Genomic DNA, 17,138 nt, shown 5'->3' on the forward strand with positions numbered 1-17,138 from the left:
GAGACATTAGCAAATGCCCTAAGAGCTAACTGCAGTATACAGGGGGTCAGGGTGGGCCAAGAGGAGCACAAGGTCGCTCTGTATGCAGATGACCTGCTGATCTACATCACCAATCCGAGAATAGCGCTCCCCTGTATCCTAAAGGAATTTGAGATGTTTAGTGGAATATCTAACTTCAAAGTAAATCTTAATAAGTCGGAAATGCTAAATATTACCCTGCCCAGAAAAGAGAAAGAATCCTTACAACTGGCATTTCCCTTCGCCTGGAGAGAGGACGGGATCAAATACCTGGGAACAGTCATCACAGCGAACCCTGACAGGCTTTTTGAAAAAAATTATACCCCGCTGCTTGCGGCCCTTGAGAGGGATTTGGATAGATGGAGGTCTCTGCCGCTGTCCTGGTTCGGGAGAATAAACACAATCAAAATGAATTCTCTCCCCAAATTCTTATATATCTTCCAGACAGTTCCGATAAAACTAACAGGCGTATTTCTGTCACGGATTCGGCGGTTAGTCAGGAGATTCATCTGGGACAATCACAGACCCAGGTGTAGATGGAAAGCCCTTTCTGGCCCGAAAGCTAGCGGAGGAATGGGAGTCCCCAATCTTTCACTTTATCATAGAGCATCCTTGACCAAATGCGTGCTAGATTTGCTCCATGGTAGGGAACGGAAAAGATGGGTAGAGGCGGAGCAGGACTCAACCCTATTTGGGGGGCAAGGTTGCATCTGGATTCCGGGAAAAGACAGACACAGAGACCTGGGATTCTCGCCCTTTATAGAAAATTTACTCAGCGCCTGGATCGGACCAGCCGTCAAATCCGGGTTGATTACATCCCTGGGTCCACTTACCCCACTGGTGGGCAATCCAGATATACCTACCTTCTTAAAGGGCACACCCCTGACGGCCGGGATGGCAGCCCCCCAGCCGGAGCATGGTACCAATACCTACAGCTACGCCACTATATCAGGTCCTTAGGACGCCCACAACAACTGAGGAGACCAATCACGGCCTTCGAGAAATTATGTTTGACTACACCAGATACACCACAGTCTATCTCCTCACTGTATAGTTCACTTCTAGAGAGAGACACATCAGGGGGAAATAGGACCCTGGAACTAACCTGGGAGAACGAACTAGGAAAGGAGTTTCAGGCAGAGTTGTGGGAGAAGGCCTATGCTATGACCCATAAGATGAGCGTCTCCAGCAGACTACAGGAGCTTAACTATAAGATTCCGACCCGATGGTACAGGACCCCGGCGGGACTATCCAGAACGTACCCCCAGTATCCGGATCTTTGCTGGAGGTGCCTCAGCGAAAAGGGTACCTACGTACATCTCTGGTGGTCTTGTGCACAAATTCAACCACTGTGGCGTGAGGTGGAAGCTTTATACACAGCGCTTTGCAAAAGTCTGCTCAATCTCACCCCTGAGATGGCACTTCTATCCATGATACCAGGATCAGTGTCGCGAGCCTAAGGCTCCCTGCTACGCTTCTTTCTACTGGCTATGAGACAGATCATACCCAGGAGATGGAAAGCAGTAACTCCCCCATCACGACTGATGTGGCTGGAAGCCATAGACAACTTAAAACAAATGGAGGAACTTTGTGCCAAAGATGAAATATTCTAAATTCTATAACACCTGGGCGGTGTGGATACAGTTTCGGGCTTCACCTAAACTGGACGCCTGGTTGTTTGGTGGCGTTGCCGCTCTTTAAGTTCCAGAACACATCCTAATGGAGCTGACGAACCCTAACAAACATACCGACGAACCTACTGATAGGTGTTTATAGACTGGACAGACATCTTTCTCTCTCTCTCTTTTCCTTCTTCTTCCCCCTTTTCCCTTTCTCTTTTTCTACTTTTCTACTCCCCTACTCCCCCCCCCCCCCCAAATCTCTTCTTCAGGGCTTTCAGTGCTCTACTCTAAAACCCTGAAGACCCCGATATTACCTCAATCCCCCAGACCAGGATGTGTCGCAATTTACACCAGGGGATTTTGGATTACTTTGTTTTGTTATATTTCACTTTTCACGAATAAAAATAAAAATAGCTGGGACATTGGGTGGCGGAGGAACTATCAGGGAGAAAGGTCTGTGATTAGGATTTGACTGATGCACAACTAACCCTGCAACGATTATCTACTGTACTGTCCGATACAGCTAATAAAATATTTTTGAACCATAATAGCAGTATGATGTAATTCTATGGCATTACATCATACTGCAGGAGCAATCAAAGCATCTCAAGTTGTTATCCCCTCTGGGGACTAAAAAAAAAAGTAAAAATAAAATCAATAAAGTTTTACTAATTGCAAAAAAAAGTAAAAAAAATAATTGCCATATTTATAATAAAAGAATATAAATAATATAATAAAAATACATATTTCGTATCGCTGCATTCGTAAATAGCCTGATCTATCAAAGTAATGCATTATTTACCCCGCACAATGAACATCGTCAGAAAAAAAAAAAAAAAGAACGCCAGAAATGAGCTTTTTTTGGTCACCCCGTCTCCAAGAAAAAATGCAATGAAAAGCGATCAAAAAGTCGTATGTATTCCAAAATGATACCAAACGCAAACTACAGGACGTCCCGCAAAAAATTAACCCACACACAACTATGTCGATGGAAAAATAAAAAAGCTATTGTTCGCAAAGTTGGCGGCAGAAACAAGGTGCGAAAGATGGCAGAATTTTATTTTTTTTCCATTTCTCTCCCTTAGAATTTTTTAGTTTTTAAATACATTAACATTGCTGTCAATACAAAATGGAAGCTTCAGTTTTTCATCTCCATTTTCTTTCTGATTTGCTACTCCCAAAGTGGAACAGCTGGACAGACAAAAAACGCTAGTGTGAACAGGTCCTTACATTATAACCATATTATGGACATACCGTATATACCGGCGTATAAGACGACTTTTGAACCCCGAAAAATCTGCTCTGCAGTCGGGGGTCGTCTTATGCGCCGGTAATACAAAAAAAAAAAAAAGTGTAAAAAAAAAAAATTTATTACTCACCTCCCACGGCGTTCTGTCGCGCTCCGGCAGGATGTCGCTCGCTCCGGCAGGCTGTCGCTCGCTCCTCGTCCCCGGCGCAGCATAGCTTTCTGAATGCGGGGCTTGAAATCCCCGCTTCCAGAAAGCTAATACACACGCCGGCAGCCATGATAGCATTGAATGGCTGTGATTGGCTAAAGCACACGTGGCTTCAGCCAATCACACTATTCAATGACATCATTGAATGGCTGTGATTGGCTGAAGGCGCACGTGTTAGCAATCACACCCATTCAATGATGTCATTGAATAGTGTGATTGGCTGAAGCCACGTGTGCTTTAGCCAATCACAGCCATTCAATGATGTCATGGCTGCCGGCATGTGTATTAGCTTTCTGGAAGCGGGGATTTCAAGCCCCGCATTCAGAAAGCTATGCTGCGCCGGGGACGAGGAGCGAGCGACAGCCTGCCGGAGCGAGCGACATCCTGCCGGAGCGCGACAGAACGCCGTGGGAGGTGAGTAATAAATTTATTTTTTTTTCTCCACTGTATACCGGCGTATAAGGTGACAGTTGGGGGGTCGTCTTATACGCCCCGTCGCCTTATACGCCGGTATATACGGTATATACATTACACATACACTTACAATATCAGCAGATGAAGTGTGAACAGCAGGAAGTATGAAGCGCCTTATCCACTCAGGACAGGACTCAGCCTCATGGTATAAGTACCTGTGGACCCCGGCCGCTCTAAAGGGCCTCCCCCCCTCCTTCTACCAGTCTGTCTGCAGAAAGCAACCAGTTTGCCCTGAGCTGGTGACAGGACCTGCTCTCCTCCTGACATCACTGAGTCTTCAGTGGATGGAGGTAGCACAGTATATATATTGTAGTACAGCAACTGAGACACAATGCCCACGCTGTGGAACTGGTGGGGGTAGAGGTGTCACTTGTCATAGTGGCTGTACCAGACTCCTCCCTGAAGGGATACCCGGAACCTCAGCCAAGGCACCGCCAATCCTCTTCCAGGCAATGCTGGGTAGTGGTTACATGTAGGTGTGTAGTGGACTGTATAAGCTGTCACTCGTGACGCCACCATTCCTTCTCACTGATGACTCTTCGGCGGTAGAAATAAAGACAATCTACACATAGGCATTGGCCGGATGAATAGAGGGTAATACTAGCTGAAATGTATCTGATAGAGTAGAAACTATGCCACGGAGAGTATCTGATGTCATTACGCCCCACTAAGAATTAACATGTTTAAATAAATTGTACTTTTGATTCTTGCTCAGGAAACCAATTACAATTGGCAAGATAATGTAACATTTACTAGAATGCTAAAATACTGCTGATTGTTCACAGAATCCCTGCCTAAATCTGCAGCTAAGACCACCATAAGTTTCTATGACAATAGATCTGTTAGGTGTCATTACTACTTGGAGGTAGTACTACAAGACAAAGCATACGGTTAACTATTTTGTATATTTTATTACTAGACTACATGCTACTGGATCAAGAAATCAAACACTTGTGAAGTCTGTCTCATTTCCACCATAAGCAAAAAGCAGTTTTATTTATTAAGCATATGACAGGAATACAAGACGTGCTGGAAGTAAGGTATATGACAAGAAATATTGTAGCTGCTGTAATTATGTAAAAATACAAATGCTGAACTTATGTCGATTTGTATTGTTCATTTTGGGTAATGGATTTAGCCCACCATGGCGTGTTTACATGTCTTCCTTCGATTATTTCTTCTCACCACATGGAACATACAGGCCTCCTGGTCCCAAATTTTTATGCAGTTTTTCTCATCATAGTCAACCGGTGTACCATAACTACATGAAAAAAACACAATATATTAGAAAACTATTAACACTTTAACTGTACCCTTATATTCTCACCAGTGTAATGCCTTATCCATGTAATGCTTATAAAAGGAAACCTCTTTTTTTGCCAATGGCTCAATAGTGAACACAACAATTTAGGGGGACAGACAGCAACCTTGTCTTGTCCTTCTACATAGACTAATCAACAAAGTGGCCTTCCCAGTTTTACACTAAATCATTATGATATAATGCTTAACCCATGTGAACTGGTCCCCAAAACCATATTTATTTAACATCTTCTCAACAAGACACATACATGTACATCAAGTGTTCCAGGGGAGTACATGAAGCAGGCTCAGGAGCTGTGCTAGTTCTAATCTTGGCCATTTAACCTGTCAGATGTCACGGTCAATAGTGACCACAGCAACTAAGTTATTAGAAGCAGAGTGGCCTCCCTTTATCACCTCATCATCTCCAACACGGCATATAGTGGTAATGCATTGCTATGGTAGCTGGGAGTCTAACAATGGCTGCCACAGATGTCATCTTAGTACTATTAAACTTTACAAAGGTTTCAGTGTATTATAAAAGTGATCAAGCAATCGCATGGTAAAGTCTGCTAGTGGGATTTAAAGAAAAAAAAACGACTAGACAAAAAGAGTTAACGTTGAACAACATTTTCAAAAATATAAAAAAGCTAAAATATTTCCAATTGATCACTTAAAATATAAACAGTTCTAAATAGGTTAATATAAGTGGTTTTGCAGTCAATAAAAGTATCAAATTGATGAAATATTATGTTATTTATTCCAGATGGTGGACGGCAAAAAAAAAAAAAGCAATGCCAAAACTGTTTCTTTTTCGGTCACCTCATCTCCTATAAAACATGAAATGAATAGTCGTGTGGTACCAACAACAAGTACAGCTCACCCTATAAAAATCAAGCGTCCACATCGCTCCATCGACGGAAAAAGATAAAAAGTTATTAATTTCAGAATATGGAGACAGTCTTATGTTTAAAAAAGCTTATTTGTTAAAAAACACTTGTATTGAAAAAATGAAGTGCTCAGGCTGCTGCACCAGCATAAAAGAAATCATACTCAAACGCATAGAAATCCGTGATACTAAACATTTCAGTTCTGCAGAAAGAGGCGACGGATTTAGCGGTGGCCTTCTAATTTCTTTGGTAAAATAAGTCAATAAAATACTTAGTGGTTCAGATCCCAGCAGATCCGACCCAGATATACAACTTGAATTACAAACCGCTTCTGTTGTCTCTTGGAAGGGATTTGGAGGGTTGGGCAGGGGTGCCAATGTCATGGTTTGGCAAGATGAGTGTCAGGGTGTGCTGCTGGGATCTGTAGTGCTAAGGTTCCTAGCAGCACAGCCCCACAGGTGAGGGCTAATTGAGTTAGCTGTGTGTGGTATTCTCCAGCAGCCAATCCCCTTTAGTCTGCAGCACATAAGAACCAGCACCTCTCAGTAGTTGATGCTGGTGTTTGTACTGTTTGGATGTATCTGGTTTGTGCCCACTGAGAGCTGTGTTTGCATGTAGGTCTGTTGTGTCTCTCTGCTTCCCAAAGACGATTTGGACACCTGTAGTCCTTGTCTGTATCATATGCAGGAGGGTCAATTGGGAAGGGAGGGGAGCCTTGACTATGATGATCACTCAGGGCCTGGAGGGGGGGTTCTCAGTCCCCAGGCCTCTTACTCCTTTGGTGGGGAATCCGCAACTCCCGTCTACCTTGGGTACGCGCAGCCTGGTGTTCCTGCCTGTGGGAACAGAGTCCAGGGTGGGGGAGGTGATGGGCCCAGGGAATTTGAGGCCATTGATGGACCTGTGCGGGGGAGGTGTGTGCAATACTTCCAGATACCTAGTTATTTGTGAAAGAGAACACTGGAACAGGGCTGGAGTCTGACGCTCACCCCCTTCAAAAGGCTGTATTGTGTCTTAGAAACACCTAGTCACCCTGTCTCGTTGTTCTATAGCCTGGTGGAAGGGAAGTGCCTCAACAGTCACCTCCCCAGGTGGATTGGGGCATGGGAGGGAGCACTGGGCAGGTGTTTTCCCGGAGAGCTCTGAAGTAGAGCTTTTCGGTTAACACACAAAATGTCTATCTAGTAAGCTTCAGGAGTTCAGTTTTAAAATTGATCTCACAATGGTATATGAGCCTAGAGAGGCTACATAGTTTCTTCCCATCCACCTCAGAGGTCTGCTGGCGGTGCCGGGCTGGGGTAGGCTCAATACTCCATGTATGGTGGGATTGCCCCATAGTGGCCCCCTTGTGGAAGGATGTAATGTGTCTGTTTGAGAAAGTGAGTAGAGAGTTACTGGTCCTGACACCGGAACTGGCGTTGTTGTCCATCTCACCCGGCACTTTGCTGTCACTCAAAACAGGCTTGTTGAAATGTTTTATCATGGCCACGAGGCAGGTAATTCCTAGGCTCTTTAAACAGAGTATAGACGTTCTTAGGGCTGCATGGGTAGAGGCGATAGACAAGATTAAACATATGGAAGGGCTGAGACTCGCTGATTCTAAGTTGGTGTACAAAGGCTATTATCGCACGTAGGCTGTGTGGGCAGATGTCAGGAACAACTCCATATTAACCAAATGGCTCCAGGAAGGCACTAGTGAGTAACGCGATTAAGCATGATAAAGAGGCAGATGCTCAGAAGTCAATGGATTACCCTTCCCTCTTTCCCTACCATGGTCCCTATGTTTCCTTCCTGTTTGTGGTTTATGTGTAAGAGCTTGTTATGCTATCGACTGGGGACCTAGCATTGCAAATTTTGGTTTGTTATCTTTTATTCAGTAAGCTCTACTCAGTAAAGGCCCATTTACACTGAGCGATAATCGCTCAAAGATCGCTCAAACGACAGTTTGAGTGACAGCTTTGAGCGATCATTTTGCATAAACTATTAAGTAGCTACTCAGCTACTTAATAGCTATTTAGTGTGCAAATGAAGCCTTTATCTGGAAGCAGTTAATAGCCCGAAGGCTCTCATCTGCTTTCAGTTCCTTTGTTCTCCGATGGTAAATAATGCTATCAGCACTACCCGTGGAGAACTACTGATAACGCTGAACGACGATTTTTAGGTTGGCTTGAATTTAACTATCAGCTAGCAGTGCACGATGGCCGCTCGTTTAGATGTAACGATTATTGCTCAAATGATTGCTTTTTAGCGTTTTTTTTAAGCGATCATCGCTCCGTGTAAATGGGCTTTAAGCTCTATGTTGTCATTAGCATTCTTAACTGTATTGCTCATGATATAAATGGTAATATAAAATCACTAAAAATCTATTAACAAAAAAAGAAATCATTCTCACTGCACCCGAACCCGCTGCTATCATGATGCCCAGTCCCTCACTGCTCTCCACTATGACGTCCTGGCACAGGGACATGTGATAAAGCAAGACATTATTTGGCTGCAGCAGGAAGAGCGGCGGGGCTCGGCACCATCAGGGGATACTTTCTTTTTTGTTTGTACAGTAGGCTGAACACTTCATTTTTTTCTGGACAACCCCTTTCTGTTACTGCGTAACTTCTTAATGTGGATTCCATGTCAGCGAACCCACACATGGATTTAATGTGCAATTCATCCTGATTCTGAGTAGATTCCACATCAAATCAGGGGCAAATCCGTGTTTTAATCGTAAACCATTGATATTAATGGAAATTTGTGCCATACATTATATTACAGTATATGGCATGAAATCAGTGGGGATGCAGATTCCTTTTAAGAATCCGTGTTTGGAAATCTACACATGAATTTGCTCCACTGAATGTGGATAAATCCGCATGTGGATCCATAGCGGCAGCATGTGCAAATCTGAGGCTGAAATCTGTTGGATTTTTCAGATGCGGATTGTGCCTGTCTGGGCGACCGACTACAGCATCCTTTATACAATAGAAGCCTGTAAAGCAGCTGAGAATCAGAAGAATCTTCTCCTCCGAGTGCTCTGACTTTAAGGCATGAGGCCTCTATCACACGGGCGACAGCAATATCGCAATATGTTAAAATCGCATCACATCGCACGAGAATCACAAGTTCGTGCTATGCGATATGATAAACAAGGAGGTTTCATAGGGAAACATGGGCTACAAAACGCCGCAAATTGCGGCTGTGCAGACCATGCCGCAATTTTGTAGTCTCACAATGTAGCAGGCTACAAACCATCGCACATGTGAAAGAACCCATTGAAAACCATGGGCTTTACATACATGCGTTTTGCAGCAATTTCGTATCACTACAAAATTGCGTGATTTTGTAGCCCGGGTGAAACAGGCCTAAAATACCCAATATCATTTTAAGAAATTCATGTATATGTGTAAATATAAGAACTCTTCTGTATATGTACTAGTACATCACCTTCCCCCTTCTCACATTCCTTGTATTTGGCTACAAGGACTAGAAGGAGCCTAACCCACTTTTTTGTGTGCATTGTAAGGCTCAGTTTACACATAAGGAGGTTAGGCTGAGATATACTGCCCGGACATGCTAAAAGCACACTGTTTTGGCAAACTTCACTTCATAGAAGTCTATAGACTCATTCAGTATTAGGGCTCATTCACATGGGCATATTTCTGTGCGTATTACATGTGCACTTGTAGTGGCCCGAAACATATATATCTCGCCCCCCATAACTGTCTTGTATTTGTCTCACATGCCATGTCTTCAGTGTGGATGCACTGTGCAAATTGTCCTGTCACTAGTTATGTGTATTGCCCAGCTGCAGCATGCAAGACATTAATGTCTGTGAATGTCTGGGATATATCTGGAAATTACGACAATTTGTCATGTCACGTGAGTATGCAAGTATATATGTGAGTGCAAGGTGCAGATGAGGGTCTCAAATTTCTTCAATGGTTGGGAGTGGAGAGAGAGTGCCGGCCACATGAGGGTACCTTCAACCCTCATATGGTGAAGAATGGAGGAAGAAGAGAGATTTCCCTGATGACTGTACTCCAGGAGTCCTATCTTAAGAAAGAGAGCGAGTGAGGAGAAAAAGGTTCTGCCATGCAGTGTTCCCAAACCGTCCGAAAGTGAGTGTCAGTGGAGTGCTTTGTCCTCCTCTGGAGAGTGTGTGTGCCCAGGATCGGAGTCATACAGATAACTCGACTGTAGGCCCAGTTTCATTCTGTGTTCTTCTTCTTCGACCTCCTGCATTTGCCTTTCCTGCACTGGTGTGTAAAGTCCCACAAGAAACTGTGAGGGTATATTCAGAAGTATTTCTACAAGCAAAGTTCCAGTTGTTGACAGATAGGCCGCCTGCACACGGGCGGAAATCCCGCGGCGGTATTTCCGCCACTGAAAGTTTGCATAGGAGTGCATTACAATACGCACTCCTATGCAGACGGCCGCGGTTTGGCCACGCGAAATCTCGCGCGACAAACAAACCGCGGCATGTCCTATTTTTGTGCGGGGCACGCACTCACCTGGCCGCCGGCTCCGGTCTGCGCATGCGCCGGCTGCGCCGCAGCCGGCACATGAAAGAGCCGGGGCCGCCAGGTGCGGGTGAGTACGCGCTCGTCCTTGCAGGCTCTCGGGTCGGGTCCCGCGGCGAGAATTCTCGCTGCCGGATCCGACCCGCTCGTCTGCAGGCGGCCTTACCAGCAGCTGAGTTTTCTCAAGTTAACTGTGTTTGGACTTTTTCTCGTCGGATATCTAACGGAGTAAGGAATGGTGGCGTCACCCTGAAAAGATTTTTCCAGTCCTCTACACCCCTTTATGCAGGTAACCGCTACCCTAGCATTGCCTGGAGAGGCTTGTCAGCGCCTTGGCCAAGTAAAGAACAAAAGAAAAAGTGGCAGTATCAAATTGTGCAAAGATTCTTCAAGTGTTTATTCTCCTATACACAGCTTAGTCAAGAGCTTGACAAAGACCTAATTATAGGTCGAAATGTTGCTATGTATTCTTGTTATGGGAGAATAAATACTTGAAGAATCTTTGCGCCATTTGATACTGCCACTTTTTATTTTCTTGATTGCACCTTTCGACATGGCCCATGTCCTGGGGGCTGCTGCATTTTGAAGTGAGTCCAACCCATATAGGGTTGTCTGTGTGCTGCTGGCGATATCTTTGTTGTTAGCGCCTTGGCCAAGTGCCACACGCGTCCCTCCGGGCCGGAGTTGTTAGTGCCACTGTAACATCCCTAACAATTACCCCTGCCATCTCCCCAGTGGTTTGAATTGTGTCTCGGTCGTTGCAGGACCAAAACCTCTCTTCTGGCATCACGAACAGGATAAAAACGTCTCTATCCCGCATCCCTGTGGTTGCGTTAACGCAAACCTCATTTTTTTGCATATCTGGCGTGTCAAGAACAGGATTCAAGTCCCTGAACCTGCCATTTATACAAGTATCCACCATTGATATGTCTTCTGCCAGTGCCCAAAAAGACTTAGGAGAGTCGGCATTAAGTTTCCTGTCTAAGCAACAGATAGAGCAAGAAATTTCCTCTCAGACCGCTGTAGCGAGGATGCGTTACATGCTGAGAGATGACTTTATTGTTTTACTGGATCATGTACAGTTGTTGGATTTTGCCACAAAGCCCATTGAGGATTGCAAAATGGACATTCAAAATGGCACCCAGCCATCTTGTTCTTCTTCACAAGATGTTCCTGCCACAAAGTTCCCGCCAAACATTCCCCGCCAAGAAATTCCCACCTTGGCTACGGTGAAAGAAGGGGGGAGGACAACCCCCACTGAGGAACTCTGGCACCAAAGACAAGATCGCCTCTAAGAGGAGGTGTCTTCTACAGAGGAGCTGATAGAGCTCTCAGCTCATTCTATGACCCACGGTCAAGCTGGAAAGATGTTTCCTCCATGCAGAGACCTTAGGCTGTGTCAAGTGCAAGGAGTACCCACGTCTCCAATTGTAATCAGAGACACTTCGTCTTCTGAAGAGGAACTGTTGGCCGTGCCGCACTCTACCACTCGCCATTTTCAACCCGTCCCTTTAGACGAGTGCGATGAGGAGGTACAAAACCTTACACAAACCAGTCCTTCCTGGGGTTCCTTGCATGAGATTAGTTCATGGAGTAGCAGCCCTGTCCTCAGTGGTGTGCCTTGTGTCTTGGTCACTGCACATTTTTTGCACATGTAATACGCAGTGAATAGAACCCATTGATTTCAATGGGTTCATTTACATGGGCTTATTTTTTTACACAGTGTTTGATGGTGTAAAAAAATACATGACATGGCTTATTTTGGTGCATATTACACAATGCAATAAAAGTGAATAGGGCCGGCGCAAATACACAGTGAGTACGCTGGAAACCTCTGTATTCACTACATATGTATGCAGCAAAAACATGGGCCCTTCTACGTATCTTTATGCGTGCACAAATATGCACTGTATTTGCACGCACAAAACCCCACAGAAGCAGGTGAAATACATGGCCATAAACGATTTTTCGTCGCATAAATACGCAGTATATTTGTGTAACTGAAATACACTTACGTCCGTGTGAATGAGCCCTTACTTCTTCTGAACAGAACCTTAAGGGTGGCTTCACACGAGCGTGTGCGTGTGCGTACATAGGTGCACACCCCTGTATGCGCAAAAACACGTGTGTATGAAGGTACGTGCATTGCCTTCAATAGAGCCACATTGCTGCCGGCAGCTCCATTGAAGGCAATGGTCTGCCGGCACCCCTGAATTGTTTTTCAGGGAAGAGCTTTACATATAAGCTCTTCCCTGAAAAACAAGAATTTTAGTGTAAAAAAAAATAAAAATAAAAATAAATACTTACCTGTCCACCATGGCTCCATTGAGGACAATGCATGCATTCCCTATGGTGCACACATGTCCTATCTTTAGAGGCACATGCCTGTAAAACATGGACATGTGAATACACCATAGGGAATGCATTGGTTCTAATAGAAGCGTGTTTTTGTGCGCGCGTATGCACGTACAAAAACACGCTCGTGGGAAGCCACCCTTAGTGTCCCATTAAATTGGCAATGAAATATCTTACGCTTGGCAGCATCTCACAGATCCGTCGGCATTACAGTCACAGTCAAGACAGTCCTGTGTTCTCCATCTTGAGTCATATTCATGAAGGACTTCTTCATAAGTGCATCCTAGAAATTGAAGATAAATATAATATAGGATTAAATATAGGATATATATGCAGATTTGTTAAAATTTGCTACTGTATCTGATGGATTTTACAAATAGAACCTTTCTTCCAATGTTGCGATATAATGAACACTGGGGGGGAATTTATTAAGAAGAGTTGTTTACGGTGGTTAGCTTTGCTGGAGTCCTTGTGAAGTGAAATTTAAAGTACCCACCTTCTGCTCTCAAACATACCTTTAGGAGCTTCAGCATGAGGTCCCCCTGGTCCCTTTGGTCCATAGGTAATGCAGGCACCATTACAAACATCTACAAAGATCCCAGCGCCAAATACAGCAATCAGTAAAAGGTATTTCTACAATAAAGGGCAAAATCTTAGTCTGTGAATGAGTATCATAGAGCATGTCTACTTACGTCAAGAGAGAGTTTTTAGACTGCCACCCACTTTCGTAATGGAAGCAACAACATGCACATTCTGTACTTACTGTATGACAAGCTCCAATACCTTAATAAACTAAGAATAAATGTATGGTACTTGGAAATTATTGACATTTTTGTGGAAAGCTCTCTGCATATACCCCGTTCCCCCGAAAATAAGACCTACCATGAAAATAAGCCCAAGCCAAATTTTCAGGGAGGCTTAAAATATAAGCCCCACCTTGAAAATGAGCCCTAGTTTTTACATCAGTATAGTAAGGGGCTGTTCATATTAGGGTTTTACTATCTATCAAGTGTATATGCTTTAATACAAAAACCTATTAAAACATATTGCTGAAATTACCATTGGCTATTATTGAGAAGCGGAGTTTAAACGTGCATACCCTTGATTTTGTATGATCTCCCTTACACTTGCATATATTTTTTTCTCCTTTATTTGTGGGATAGAAAACATAGCATGCCACGCTTTTCTGTCACACAAAAATATGTAAAAGTATTTATTTTTTAACATTAGTCAATGGAAAACCTATGGAAACATACAGCTCTACATTTCCATATATTGACTGTAGATGTTTATTATCAAATGTGTTAAAGGAAAAAAAAGTATCAGCTACCACACTTTACTAAGAAAAGTTTACAATGCATCAGTTCAGATGCATTTTTACTTCCCACCTAACTTCTGCTGCAGCTACCATAGGCTCCCACAGGAGTCTATGGGAGCTGCCGCTGTATTCTGTCCAGAAGATAGTTCCTGATCTATCCTTCCTGGTTGGCGTAAAAGCCTGGCCGGAATGTGCACTGCATGCGCTATCTTGGCCAGCTGGATGCTTTTACACCACGCAATACGCCCATCTGAACTGATGCATTGTAAACCAATGCATCAGATGGGCAGCGTATATCGGCTGGCCATGAAAGCGCGGCCGATGTACACTTGTATGAATGAAGCCTAAGGGGCAGCTTCAGATGACCATATGTGCAAATACATTCCCCCCAGCGTGAAATATTTCTGCATGAACGAGTCATTTTTATGCACATATATATAGTACTGTATTTTTTACACATACATGGCTTGTTCACATGCACACAAAAGCATCCCTACCCTAATTTAGCCCAACAAGGTCTTGATGTATTCTTTGCCCCATGGTTTTATGCAGCATATTAGGCATTTGCATGGGCAATGACTGCATATTTGCACACCTCCCATAGACTTCTATGGGGCCCTTGGTGCACAAATATGCAGGAAAATTAATTTAAGGGCACACGCCTCTTAATAAATTTCGGCTGTGCTGAAGAGAATTAAATTGACATCTGCTCTGAGCAGGCTTTGTTGTACTCCAAAATTTGCGCCATATGCAAACATTGTACTTTTGTTCCAAATGCTTAACTGTTTTGTACATAATGATTAGTGACTAGAGATGAGCGAGCGTACTCGTTTAGGACAGAAACTCGAGCGAGTATCATCCTTTTTGAGTACCTGCCGGCTCGCTTGCAAAGATTTGGGTGCCGGCGAGGGTGAGCAGTGTGTTGTGGGAGTGAGCAGGAGGGAGCGGGAGGGAGAGAGAGATCTACCTCCCGCTCTCCCCCGCCACCCCCCGCCGGCACCCGAATCTGCAAGCGAGCAGGCAGGTACTTGAAAAGGACGATACCCGCTCGAGTATCTGTCCTTATCTGTCCTTAGTGACATTTCTGGGCAGAATTCGAGAAAAAAAGTGGTGCAAATCAGTGATTTTTTCCCCTGAGACCTCCTTCACACGGGCGTCAGTTTAGCGATCTGATAACCACACTAAAAGATTGCCGCTATTGGAGCTTAAAACTGCAGCTATTTTTTGAAAACCCTCGGCCAATGTACAATGTCATGCTGCTAAACTCCCTTTCCCTCACTTTGCCAGCAGGGAGGGAGTTTAGCAGCGACAAGCAATCCCCCCCCCTCCTCCCCTTCCTTTGCTAGCCGGCTCGCATAGATTCTCACAGGAGAGAAATCTCGGCATTAAAAATGTTAATTAAGACGCATAAAAAAATTGTTTGTCTAAAAGAACCCATACGAAACCATGGGTTCTTTTAGATGTGATTTTTAGACGCGGCTACTCTGCGTCTAAATGACGCCCGTGGGAAGGAGCCCTTAAAGTGCACACAGTGTAAAATTGTTACAGAAATCTTTAAAACCCCATTCAGATCTATATAACAGTTGCAGACATGTCTGTCACCTGTGAACATACCCTTATACTTCTCTTTTTTGTATCCCCTTCTTGTTTTGGCTTAAACACATCAAAAACCACCTTGTGTGAATATGAAAGTAATCGAGAGATATATGGCTTACCATCATGAGAAGTTCTCTGCCGTTCCCAAACTTCTGTGATGATCCTTATTTATACTCTCAGTGGAGTCACATTTCTTTTTCCAGTGAAAGGCGTTGTTTTTCTCTCCCTTCCCTGGAATGATTATTTCGCAAGAACGCCTTTCTGTTTTCCAATGAACTGTTAAAAACACTCTGCGCTGCCAGAGATGGTGAACATAAAAAGATTATTTGCCTCTATTTCATAAGTAAGGTGATGAACAAACACTTACTCTATAGGAGGGGGGTATGTGATGCAGAATCCCCCTCCTTGTAGTGAAGACTCCAAATGATCAAACCAATCCTCTTACACCCAATATATAAGAAAGATTCTTCAAAGGTTTATTCTCCTCCTCCAAAAACAGATGCCGTGTGAGTACAACACCCACGTGTAGAGCGGACAAACACAGATGCCGTATGCGTATAACACACACATGCAGAACGGACAACGCGTTTCAGTACCTCTCGGTACCTTTCTCAGGACGGTGACTTTAAAAGGGAACAACAGGACCTTGTGGTGCACATTCCATTTGTTCGTTTTAGTTTCTGTTTTCCAGACCACAGAAGTTTATTACAAGCACATTGAATCTGGAATATTTCCATTTGATAACCATAGTGTACAACTGCATGTATATTTGATGACTGTTTTGTACTTTGAGCTTTGGGAGAAAAGTGCTTTACAAATATATGTTGTCATTGCCAGTTGCAGCAAATGTGGACCAATATGACGCAGGATAACATATAGAACCTGTAGGCCTACATGCCCGCCCGTATCACATCTTGCATCCAAGCTAGTGGTGATATAACAGGGTACTAGAGCCTCCATGCCCGCCCGTATCACATCTTGTAGCCAAGCAAGAGGCGGTACAACAGGGTACTAGAGCCTACATGCCTCGTTCATATCACATTTTGCATCCAAGCTGGAGGCAGTACAAAGGGTACTAGAGCCTCCATGCCCCTGTATCACATCTTGTATCCATGTTAGAGGTGGTACAACAGGGTAATAGAGCCTCCATGCCCCTGTATCACATCGTGTATCCAAGCTAGAGGTGGTACAACAGCGTACTAGAGCCTCCATGTCCGCCTGTATCACATCTTGTAGCCAAGCAAAAGGCGGTACAAAGGATACTAGAGCCTCCATGCCCCTGTATCACATCTTGTATCCAAGCTAGAGACAGTACAAAGGGAACTAGAGCCTCCATGCCCCTGTATCACATCTTGTATCCAAGCTAGAGCAGATACAACAGGGTATTAGAGCCTTCATGCCCGCCTGTATCACATCTTGTAGCCAAGCAAAAGGCGGTACAAAGGATACTAGAGCCTCCATGCCCCTGTATCGCATCTTGTATCCAAGCTAGAGGCAGTACAAAGGGTACTAGAGCCTCCATGCCACCCATATCACATCTTGTATCCAAGCTAGAGCAGGTACAACAGGGTATTAGAGCCTCCATGCCACCCATATCA

At 44.2% G+C, this 17,138-nt stretch overlaps 1 protein-coding gene across 1 annotated transcript; it reads right to left on the reverse strand.

The window, feature by feature from the left end:
- Positions 1 to 4,536: 4,536 nt before the first annotated feature.
- On the reverse strand, positions 4,537 to 15,947 carry LOC136625970 (beta-microseminoprotein A1-like). Its single transcript, XM_066600614.1, has 4 exons — positions 15,660 to 15,947; positions 13,142 to 13,259; positions 12,804 to 12,909; positions 4,537 to 4,832 (listed from the first exon to the last, which is right to left on the reverse strand). Exons 1-4 carry the CDS (start codon positions 15,663 to 15,665, stop codon positions 4,706 to 4,708), a joined length of 357 nt encoding a protein of 118 aa, XP_066456711.1. The 5' UTR covers positions 15,666 to 15,947; the 3' UTR covers positions 4,537 to 4,705.
- Between the last annotated feature and the right edge of the window lie 1,191 nt (positions 15,948 to 17,138).

This window comes from Eleutherodactylus coqui, chromosome 4, assembly GCF_035609145.1.
Source record: "Eleutherodactylus coqui strain aEleCoq1 chromosome 4, aEleCoq1.hap1, whole genome shotgun sequence".
Classification (NCBI taxonomy): domain Eukaryota; kingdom Metazoa; phylum Chordata; class Amphibia; order Anura; family Eleutherodactylidae; genus Eleutherodactylus; species Eleutherodactylus coqui.